The 11,424-nt window shown below is 35.0% G+C and overlaps 1 protein-coding gene across 1 annotated transcript; it reads left to right on the forward strand.

The window, feature by feature from the left end:
* The first annotated feature begins 4,276 nt into the window (after nucleotides 1-4,276).
* LOC106625742 (membrane alanyl aminopeptidase-like) lies at nucleotides 4,277-11,424 on the forward strand. Its single transcript, XM_070105984.1, has 7 exons — nucleotides 4,277-4,378; nucleotides 6,743-7,252; nucleotides 8,631-8,789; nucleotides 8,858-9,332; nucleotides 9,395-9,636; nucleotides 9,718-10,845; nucleotides 10,921-11,424. Exons 2-7 carry the CDS (start codon nucleotides 6,744-6,746, stop codon nucleotides 11,213-11,215), a joined length of 2,808 nt encoding a protein of 935 aa, XP_069962085.1. The 5' UTR covers nucleotides 4,277-4,378; nucleotide 6,743; the 3' UTR covers nucleotides 11,216-11,424.

Here is an 11,424-nt window from a genome sequence, read left to right on the forward strand (position 1 = left end):
GAGGCAGTATATTATTTTGGACGAGCACGGTGCCGGTATCAGATTAACCAATTAATGATTCATGTTACGAGAGCGCAAATTGGATGTTTCCGGTAGAAATGAGTCAGCTGATTACTCTCAACAGCATATTTATAAATAAGTAGACTATTTTTTATAGTTGGATTTTAGTTTTGAGCTTTGACTTTATGAATAATTATAACTGACTAGATGTGTGAAAAATCGTGTATACAAACTAAATAATCACAACATTGGTCAAATGAAAACAAAAGAAATTAACGGATTTCTACGTTGCCACTTAAGGCATAACTAAAAATTAATATGAAATCTAGTCCCACTCAACTTTGGGCCTTCCAACAATACAGATCTCTCTACCTCTTTCTCTCTCCATTTACTCTCACCAGCTAGTGCCATAAGACCGAGTTCACACGCGAAGACTTTTGTCCAGACTGGTTTTCGACTGAGTCGCTCATTCTTGCGCAATATATTTTGTGTTCTTGTTTATAAGAGCTCGCTGCTACACACTTCGGTCTTCCTTTTCATTTTGAAATCATTTCCATGTTTAAAATTGCGCTCGGATTCAAGTTAATATTTACAATATGTTGCGAATTTGAATTTTTTTATCTATTTTTATACCCTGAACAGTGTATATTAAGTTTGCTACGAAGTTTGTAAAGGAAACATCGGAGACCTTATAAAATATATGTCCTGCCCTTTCCTCACTAAGATGCTGCTCATTTGTCAGAACATAGGCAATAATGTTATATCCAAAGAAATTGTTTAAATCGGATCACTATAGCACATAGCTGTCATATTAACTGAACGATCGGCGTAAAGTGATTTTAGGAAAAAGTTTTCCATTCGACGAGGTGTCTTCACGAAATTAGGCACGGAATATTGTCTAAGACAACAATGTTATCTCCGAAGTAATTTTTCAGATCAGACACTATAGTATATAGCTGGCATACAAACCGATCGATCGAAATCAAGTGCTTGCATGGAAAACTTTTTTATTTGACGAGGTATCTTCACGAAATTATGCACAAGTTTTTGTTTAAGGCAACAATGTAATCTACGAAGAAATTGTATATATGATACGAAAGGGAAGGCAGAAAATTGTCTCGCCCATGTGAATACAATGGGCTACAGAAAAATATATTACCCGATAATGAGCAACAAAAGTCTTCTCGTGTAAACTCGGTCTAACAAACACTTTCAGAGCAGTTCCCTACCTAAGCCGACGAAGTTATTTGTAAAATACGACTAAAAAGTCTCGGATTTCCTGGGCTTAAACCCTTGACAACAGTTTTTGTTCCATTTCCATGCCTAGGTCACACTGATACTTAGATGGCCGTCGACAGATTACGTGGGGCGATCAACCTCTTTGTCTCTTAATTTGAACATACTTAAGTTTCAATCCAATCCTATAATTCTAACCAATAAATGCTTCACTGTGAAAACAATAAACGAACAATATCTTTAATGAATAAAACTGAACCTGGTTTCTGAAATAAAATAACGATGAGTTCCATTTTATATTGTCTGACGGCAGTAATAAGCAAAATTGCTCGTATGGAAAGCAGAAAATTCATTTGACATTCCTGAAATATCATTGCAAGACCAAAATTTAACTGTTTGTGCCGATGTGGGCACAATAAATAATTATACTTTCAAATGAAATCAACACGACGAATTTGGTGGAACGCAATATCGATGAATGTTGGCTAATTGGGTTTGCTCAATCGCGTTATTTGAAAGAGAGGTTAATAGTTGTTGTTAATAGTTGGGTTATCAATATTAAGGTTCCTCCAAAATACAAGTAGTACATATTCCTATCTTAAAATTTTCGAAATCGGACCATAACTTTTATGAGAACCCCAGTGCCAATGGCTAACTTTTTACCGAAAACATCGGTAAATCTGTCTAAAATCCCCCCTTTGCATCATCTACAAGAGCATAATAAATCAAAAGTTAATTATGCTATTTCAATCTATGATTTTTGCTCATTTTAGAAATCCTAAACCTTTTTGGACTAATTTATTGCGTTAAACCAACTATTATGAGAAGAAAGAGCCGAAAGAGAGAGAGCCAACTTTTCACATTTTTTTTTAACTGTAAGAGTCTTCCAGCTTATTAATTTACAGAATAACCTATAGCATTTTATAAATCTAGAAATACACAGTTTTATGCGCCTGGTAATCTAACCATGGAAGAATAGATAAAACAGTTTAAGATAACTAAATTTTTGCTCACAATTTCATTGCTGGGAGTGACGAGATTAGATACAACGGTTAAACGAAGAAATCCGTTATACTCGTACACTGATAATGTAAACAAGCAAGTATGCAGGAGTCCAAACGAGACTACTTGTTGGTAACAAAAGAAAAGCGAAGCTGTAGACTGCGCAAAGTACTTAGACAACGAAGAAAGCCCACCAAGCTGCGTAGACAAACTTTTCATTTCTAACCTCATTAATTAAAGCACGTTTACTGATAAATAATTCAACACATTTATTTTGCTCTTGAAGTGCTTCGAAATGAAAAAATACTGTTTTTGGTACGAAATATATTTTTCTATTTGATATAATCTCCCTTAATTCCAATACACTTATTCCAATTATCCTCCAATAATTTTATGCCACCCTTTTAATGACTTTACGGAAGCTCTTCAAAATACGCTTCCACGGCTGTAATACAAGTAGTTTCTTCATTCGACGAAAAACGCTTTCCACCAAGGAATTGTTTCAGGCTCCTGAAGAGATAGTAGTCGCTGGAAGCCAAATGTGGTAAATACGGTGGATGCCTGTCATTGTTAAAACACCTTTGTGTGCAGATGCATTGTCTTGATGAAAAAAGATTTTTTTATGCTGCAAATCAGATCTTTTGTCACGAATTTTTTCATCCAGTTGATCCTAAAGGCTGCAATAATATTCAGAGTTGATTGTTTGCCTTTCTGCAGACACTCAATTAACAAAACTCCTCTTGCATCCCAATGATACCATAACCATCTTTATTGATCGCTGTGACTGCAGCTGCTTTGGACCTAAAAAACCAGCTTCAGGTCACTGTAAACGTTTTTGTATTAATTTAGGATCATGGTGGTAGATCCAAGTCTCATCCAAAATTATAAACATTTGTTTTCGATCCATTTTTTCATATTAAAAAAATACTCTGACACGTCTACTTCAAATGTACTTGTAACTTAGCATGTGTTCTCACGACAGATGTACCAACTTGAAAAAAAAAATGGAGCTAGTAGTGATATTTCTTGGTGAGAGCAGAAACTGTTCAACCAACCTGTACGTCTGCGTCCGCGACACAATGCCAAATGCCTGAATAAACGGCCGCCAGAGTTCGGGCCCAGTAAGTCTCTCGTGAGACCCTACTGGAAACGGTCAGCTGGAATTGGAAGTTTTTGCGCTGGCTAACTCAATCATTTTAAATGCGGCGCCCATTTGGCTGCCAGCAACCAAATATAGCTCTTATATAAGAGGTGTGGTTTCAGCACACAGATTAGCATCACTAAGGCCATGCTGCAGATTTAGAACTGTATCAGATGCTGCCATGTTATTTCGGGCAGAATTGCGATGTTCATTAATGATATTCAACACTTCAAAACAGCTAACCAGCATGCTCAAGAAATTGTAAAAATCTACGCGAAGTGCCTCCAACAATAGCAGAAAATATGGAATACGTCAAGTAAAGGAATGTGGATCCGTTTCTTGATACCGAATAGAGTGTATTATACGCATGACGAGGTGAATTATTACCTTACACTTTTTATCCGGTCACGGCTGCTCCACAGCTTATCTTTATAAATACAAACACATTGCAACACCTTACTGCATACACTGAGAATATTGTATTGAAACGACAGATCACCTAATGGTAAAATGTGTCCGATTCCGAAATGAAAGACGAATATTCTTTGAAGGGCTGACATAATTGATGGTACGGGTCATCAATATCTTTAAAAGACTTACACCCATAATCCCATATCCATAAAAAAAAACATATGTTTGCATTTGACAAACACACACACTTAAAATATGAACACTCACGTGTATATACCTGTGTGTTATGTCATAATCAATGTGTGTCCATACAAGCAATATGCTGTATCCCTTGTGTGTGTGTGTTTGTAAGTGTATCGAGTGGCTATAATTGCTCTTAATATTGTAAAATAAAATATCTAACTGTTTGTAGCAATAGAGATAATTCCCCTTATCATTGCTAATAAAGTTTGTTTAAAACGGTAGATAAGCCACGACGTTGCTTAGCTATAAAGGTCTATGTGTCTACATTTAGTCATTAGTTTAAAACATTTAACCGCCACAAATTGCTGTCTACAGCCAAAACGGTGGAAATACAAATCACTTAAGGTTAGCAATTAAAAGGATTTAGATTTATATATATAAATATATATATAGAGAAAGTGAGAAATATATATTGGTGCTGTGTTGTGAAATTGTGTTTGAATTCCTTAAAGAAAAGGATATGGCAGAAAATATAACCAAAAAGTTGAGAATCAACGGCGAACAAAAGTGCAAATCTGAAGTGAAGTGAGAATTTGTGGGACTTATTTTTGGCAAGTGGGCGTGGCATGAATTCAAAACACAAAAAATTATTCGAAAAAATATTTGTTGCAATTTTTAGAACAAATAAATGGTTATTATAAAGAAATGTCTTAAAAAACCTATGTTGCTATAATTTACAAAAGCTCTTTCAGAAGAGCCAGTGCAGCATATTGCCCACCATCTTAATTTATTTTGCTTTGCATTTTTGTAAAAGTTCGAAAGAAAATTTTTCTAACTGTTGTGAACAATTTTAAAAACAACAATTTAAATGTGGACTACGAGTTTGTAAAGTGGTCTGGTTTGATCAAAGGATATATGAAAGGATCAAAGTATGATGAGAAAGCTAAACTTTACAGTCAGTTTTCGTAAATATATTTAATGAAATAATAGAAAAGAGACCTTCATATTTCAAAGATATATCGGTAGACTTTTTACAGTTATGTCAATGTTTAACTAAGACTGTATTTCCTTTTTCTAGTCTACAATCGAATACATACGCAAACCAGTCTAAAAATTTCAAAAGACCTAATTTTGACAATTTGTTCAGGAAGGCAAGAAAAAAGAATCAGATTTAGATTTATAATTTGTTTCAGGCTATAATAAAAATATCCTTCAGTGTATACAAACTTTTGTATATTAATATTTTGAAACATATTTTGTTTAGTGATATTTTGATGCCACAAGCATCCCACTCGGACAGCTAAAAAAGGGCCGGTCCTGCGTGATAGCAAGTACTACTAAGTATTGATTGCAAATACCTCCTTTAAACGATAAAGCGCTTTAAATCGTCTCGACTCGTCACATAATTCGCTGATACATTCAATATTTATTTTTCAACAAGATTTTTAGCCTTACAGCATACAAGTATGCCTATTGGGCAATGACCACTAAAAGCTCTTAGTAGTTTACTAGTAACAGTATTTTGGATCTGCTGCGTTCTACTCTGGGCCAGAAAGATCTCACACCTGTGCTGGTCGAACTCCCGCAAGTTCCATATACCCAGCGCTATAACACAAGATAGAGTGTTGCTCAGGCGATGTTTAGTTTCCGTTTTTGATAGTTATTTTTTTTAAAGTAAGTTTTTTTATTATTAATAATGAATCATTTAATTTTGTTAAATTCAATAATAGATATTGCAAATGAGTTAGTTGTCGTTTATTTGTTCTTTTGACATGTAAAAAATGAAACTTTTATATAATGTTGCCGTGTAATGAGGCAACATTTTCGTCGAGAAAAGGCAACGCTAATAGATTAACAAGGAGTTCATCTGAACATCTAGGAGGTTTCAATCACTTTTTTATTATTACCTTTAGCATTTGTCCGTTAAAAAACAGTTATTTTTTTTAACCTATGTGTAAGGGTTGCGTTTGTTGCTGTAAAAAGATAAGTGCGTCGAAAGTATCAATAGAACTCTTTTCATTTTGCCATTACTCATTCTCTACTTTTTTAGTTGCGCTTATCAACTCATGTCAAATTTAATCAAACACAAATTTTATTACCTCAAACATCTAATGATATCATTTTATTGTTGTATGGATATATGTAAGAGTAATAACATTTTTAAAAGTACAGTATGTACTTTAACTAAAATGATTAAGAAACCGACTCTTATGTTTGTATAAGCTTTTGAGAAGTTTCTTGGCTTGATCTTATTTAAATGTATTTAATACCAACTGTATTAATTGAATATGTTTATTTGTATTTTTAATAAGATTTCACTTTTAATGAATGAAAACTGTAGAGTTCTCAAAAATACTTAATAAAGAGCTTTCAACAATTATCTCCCGCAATAATCACGAAACAGCTCTAGACAATTTATAGTTCTTACGAGTAGATATTGATATCGATTACTCCAATTTTTTATTTGCAAACTCAGAACATAATTTATGATACCAAAGATAAGAAATGTAATAAATAGTTGCAGTTTTTTTATATACTGGTCATCGAGCCCGGTTGTGATATATAACCTAATTATGACTTGTGTATTTTGAATATGTTCACATTATTCACAATAAGTCGCTTAAGTAGATAACTTTTGGTGATAAAAAAATTTTACTAATTTGAGTCAAGAAATTTTTGTAATTATTAATTTTTTATTCGTCTTTTACTTATTTCAAAATAATATAATTTAATAATTTCAGATTTCCATTTCATTTGTTTAAATTATAGAATGGCAAAACAGTACCTCGCTGCCTTTTTGGGGGCATTTTTCTGCGTCACAGCTTTTGCTGCGCCCTACGCAGAGCAAACTGAGGTGACCGGCAGAGCGGTTGCACCCGACGGTAACGACTATCGTTTGCCAACGAATATACTTCCATGGAATTACAAGATCAAGCTTACGCCGTATCTACTGGAAAGTGATGGCAATAAACGATTCACTTTCGATGGTGAAGTTACCATTCAAATCAATTCGACCATCAATACAAAAACATTGATTATGCATACGAAGAACTTAAATTATACAACTAGAGAATTATGGTCTGAAGACGCACCCGACAACAAGACTAGCTTGGGCGCGGGCACATTAAATGCAGTCACTGACAAAATCCAATACGATTTGACGACAGAATTGGTAGCGAATAAAACATATTTCTTGCATTTCGTCTATAATGGCACCATGGACGATGACATGCATGGTTTCTACCGGAGCTCTTATGTGGATTCTTCTAATAATACAAGGTAAGAACCCGTTAACAAGGTGTAAAAGTATAATGTATGCGTGGCAATGTGATAAACATTAGAGATATTTCGCGAATAAAATTTTGATTTTCTTTACTCATTATTTCTCAAAAAAAATCTTATATTAACATCTTTTTTGGAAAACCTTAAGAATAGCATTACTTTGGCGGCAACACGTCTTGCGAAATTGGTGGTACCTCTTTTCAAAAATATATTAAACTTTAAGTAGCTTTAAAATCTTTTAAAGATGTATCCATATTGTAATATTTTGTAAATTGTTTCAATTGAAAGTCGAAACTCAACTGTAAGCCTTCTTAAATATCCCTAGTGTGACCTCTATTGTAATATTGAAATATTTCCTACATTTTGCTTAAATACAAGTACTTTGATAAATGAATTAAAAATTACATAAGTGGAATCATTTTTACTAATATATTTTCAACTGTAAGCTTTTTTTAATAGCTTCACTTATTATAATCATATTGTAGAGTTTTTCATGTTATTTTTATACCCTAAACAATGTTTATCAAAAAGTTTGTTTGTTACACCTAGAAGGATACGTTGTAGACCAGATAAAGTATATACATATATATAAGGAATCAGCTTGACGAGCTGACTCGATTTAGCCATGTTTGTCAGTGTCTATTACCGTCTGTCTTTATGGTATATAAGCAAACTTGTCTCTTCCTTTTTGAGATATCGATTTGCATTTTTGCGCATGTCCATTTTTCTTCAGGAAGCTGCTCAATTGTCAGACTGATATCAGACCACTGGAGGATATAGATTCCATATAAACTGAACGCTTATAAACAAGTCTTTGTATAGAAAACTTTTTTATTTAACGAGATATGATCACAAAAGTTGGCATTAGTTATGGTCCCAGGCAACGTTATAATCTTTGAAAAAACTCTTTACAGCGGGTAACAAGAACATATAGCTATAATGCATTCAAACTGACCAATCAAAATGAAAATAAATATCCTTGTATACCCTTTTATGCTATAATAAGTTCACCTATGAAGGGCTACACCGAAGCTACCGTTTTTTTTTGTTGCTTATTATAAAAGTATTTCCTTCACAGAATTTTAGTTGAACTGAAACATATCTCTATTGAATTAGTTAGTGAGGTCGAATCGGGGTTAAATGTTAGTGAATGGATTCTAGTAAAAGTTCAAGGCGTTGCAGTAGCCACTAATTTAAGACAATTCTAAGAAATTCTATTATTCCCACTTGAAAAAATTTCTGCTTTGCTCGTTATTAATTAATTTCCTATTTCACCGTGTTGTAACACAAATAAAAGGTGCGTACTGAATTTGCTCGCAATTCTTTATGTAATAATATATTACACCATATAATTAATAAATTAATTACTTCACAGATGGATTGGTTCTACGCAATTCCAAACGAATCATGCACGCCGCGCCTTCCCCTCATTCGACGAACCAAAATTCAAGGCTACCTTCGACGTGACAATTAGACGTCCAGCATCCATGAATTCTTTTGGCAACACTCGCATTTCCAACAAAATCACTAATGGGTGAGTTCATTTCCTAAACGCTCTTCGAGTATTTTAAAATGTTAGCTGGCTCCACATATTTTTTTCAGCAATTATGTGGAGGATGTGTACGTGCAAACACCACGTATGTCCACTTATATTCTCGCTTTCATTGTATCCGAGTTTGCGGAACGCAGTAACACTAATTTCGGTGTAATTGCACGACCTGAGTATTACGATCAGACTGAATATAGTTATACTGTTGGTCAACAACTTTTAGCCGCTCTCAACAGCTACTTTGGCATTAATTATTACGAAATGGGTAATGATAAAATGCATATGGCTGCAATTCCTGACTTCTCTGCCGGTGCAATGGAAAACTGGGGTCTCTTAACCTACAGAGAACGTGCCTTGCTGTACGATAAGGAGTCGACTACGCTCAGTGCCAAGCAATCGATTGCCACTGTGGTGGCACACGAACAGACCCATATGTGGTTCGGTGATTTGGTTACTTGCGATTGGTGGAGTTATACATGGTTGAATGAGGGTTTTGCACGCTACTTCCAATACTTCGGTACAGCTATGGTATGCTTACATGTTCTATATATAAATTACGTTCACTTATTTTAAATGCTACTTCCGAACAGGTTGAAACAGAATTGGGGCTAGATCAACAGTTTGTTGTCGATCAAGTACAAGTTGTAATGAGTATGGACTCAACCAATAACACGAATCCGATGAGTGATGAAAATACCAATACCCCAAGTGATCTTTCCCGCATGTTCAATAGTATTTCCTACAATAAGGGCGGCAGTATTATACGCATGGTCAAGCATGCTATCGGCGAGGAAAACTTCAGGAGATCGCTAAACGATTATCTAAACCAAAAGTATGTAGCTATAGTATATGCATATTTTTAATTTATAAAATGGCAATTTATATTTGTCCAATGTTTTTTTTCGTTTGCTAGCAAATACACTAACACCATTCCAGCTAATCTGCTAACCATCTGGCAACAATACTGGCCGGAGCAGACTAGAAGTTTTGCTGAAAACGTATTTAACAGCTTTACGCAACAAGTCGGTTATCCGCTCATCACTGTCGAATTGTCCGCTGACAAGAAGAGTTTCACCGTTAAGCAAGAGCGTTTCCTGCTCAAAGATCGTGATACTGCCAACACTGAATTGCTCTACACTGTCCCAATCTCATATACAACTAGCGATGCGAAAGATTTCATAAATACAACTCCCAAATTTTACCTGGAGGCATCAAAAACCCCAGTCACATTTGACTTAACAAACAGCATCGAATGGATCATACTAAATATACAGGAGTCTGGCTATTATCGCGTCAACTACGATGACAGTACTTGGGATGCCATACATCAGGCATTGCACTCTGCTAACTGGGGTAGCATTCACGAACTCAATCGTGCTCAAATAGTCGATGATTTGCTCAACTTGGCGCGTGCTGATATCTTGAAATACGACAAAGCATTGGAAGTGCTCGAGTATTTGGAGAGTGAAACAAATTACCTTCCTTGGACTTCGGCCTTTAATGGTTTCTCATACATAAATATTCGCCTTGGTAGCGATACTAAACAATTTTCCGAATACATACTTGAACTAACGAAAACGGTATATGACAAGCTTGGCTTTGTGGAGAGTACCTCGAACAGTGCCTTGGATATCTATACTCGTGCAAAAGTGCTATCGTGGTCCTGCAAGTTCGGCAATGAAGAGTGTATTAGCAAATCAAAAGAATATTTTGCAAAAATTAATACAACTCCAGTGCCTGTGAATATCCGTTCGGTTGTATACTGTAATGCTTTGCGTTACGGCAATGAAAGCGATTACGATACATTGTTCAACAAATTTTTGACAAGTAACTCAGCGACTGAACGAACCCTGATACTCAATACATTGGGTTGTGTTAAAGATGAAACCCTGATTCAGAAATATTTCAACGCCATTCTGAGTGACGATATTCGCCGTCAGGATAAATCGAGTGCACTGTCCAGTCTATACACCGAAAATAATGAGAATGTCGGTCCAGTTTTCAAATTGGTAACGGATAACTATGAAAAACTGGCGGATGCGTAAGTTCTGATCTTCAAGTCTAAGATGTGGAACTATGATATTTAATTATTTAATTTATTCTTTTTTTGTTGCAGTATGGGTAGCTACTCTTCCGTTGCCACTGTAATCTCTAATATTGCCACTCGTTTTACCACCGAGAGTGAAAAACAGAGCCTGAAGGCTTTCAATGATCAGAACAAGGATAAATTTGGCAGCGCCCAGTCCACACTTTTGTCATCGGAAAAGACAGTGGACGAGAATTTAGTATGGGCCACAAATAAGTTGGGACAATTTAGGACCTATTTAAATAACCGCAACGGCGCTGCAACCAACACAATTGCCATTCTGACGATGCTTGTATGTGCTCTCGTTGGTCGCTTCCTGCAGTAAGTTTGGTTCCTGCTTCCTGGTTGTACATACTTACACGTAGTTGCGTACAGTAGTTCTAACAATTAGATTAAATCTAGATAAAAATACGTTCTTCTTTTTAGTTTGTTTGTAAATACATTTGTATATATGTAAGTATGGAATAAAATTTGAAATGTCATCAAACCAATTTCTTGTGAATAAAACGAATATGAGCTTTATAACAATCGAAA

The sequence above is a fragment of the Bactrocera oleae genome, chromosome 2 (genome assembly GCF_042242935.1).
Source record: "Bactrocera oleae isolate idBacOlea1 chromosome 2, idBacOlea1, whole genome shotgun sequence".
NCBI classification, from domain to species: Eukaryota; Metazoa; Arthropoda; class Insecta; order Diptera; family Tephritidae; genus Bactrocera; species Bactrocera oleae.

Excerpts from the sequence above, each read along its gene's own strand:
- LOC106625742 (XM_070105984.1), top strand. The coding sequence starts at position 6,744 with ATGGCAAAACAGTACCTCGCTGCCTTTTTGGGGGCATTTTTCTGCGTC. Across the intron at positions 8,790-8,857 it reads TCCAACAAAATCACTAATGG|CAATTATGTGGAGGATGTGT; the intron begins GTGAGTTCATTT and ends TATTTTTTTCAG. Across the intron at positions 9,333-9,394 it reads AATACTTCGGTACAGCTATG|GTTGAAACAGAATTGGGGCT; the intron begins GTATGCTTACAT and ends ACTTCCGAACAG.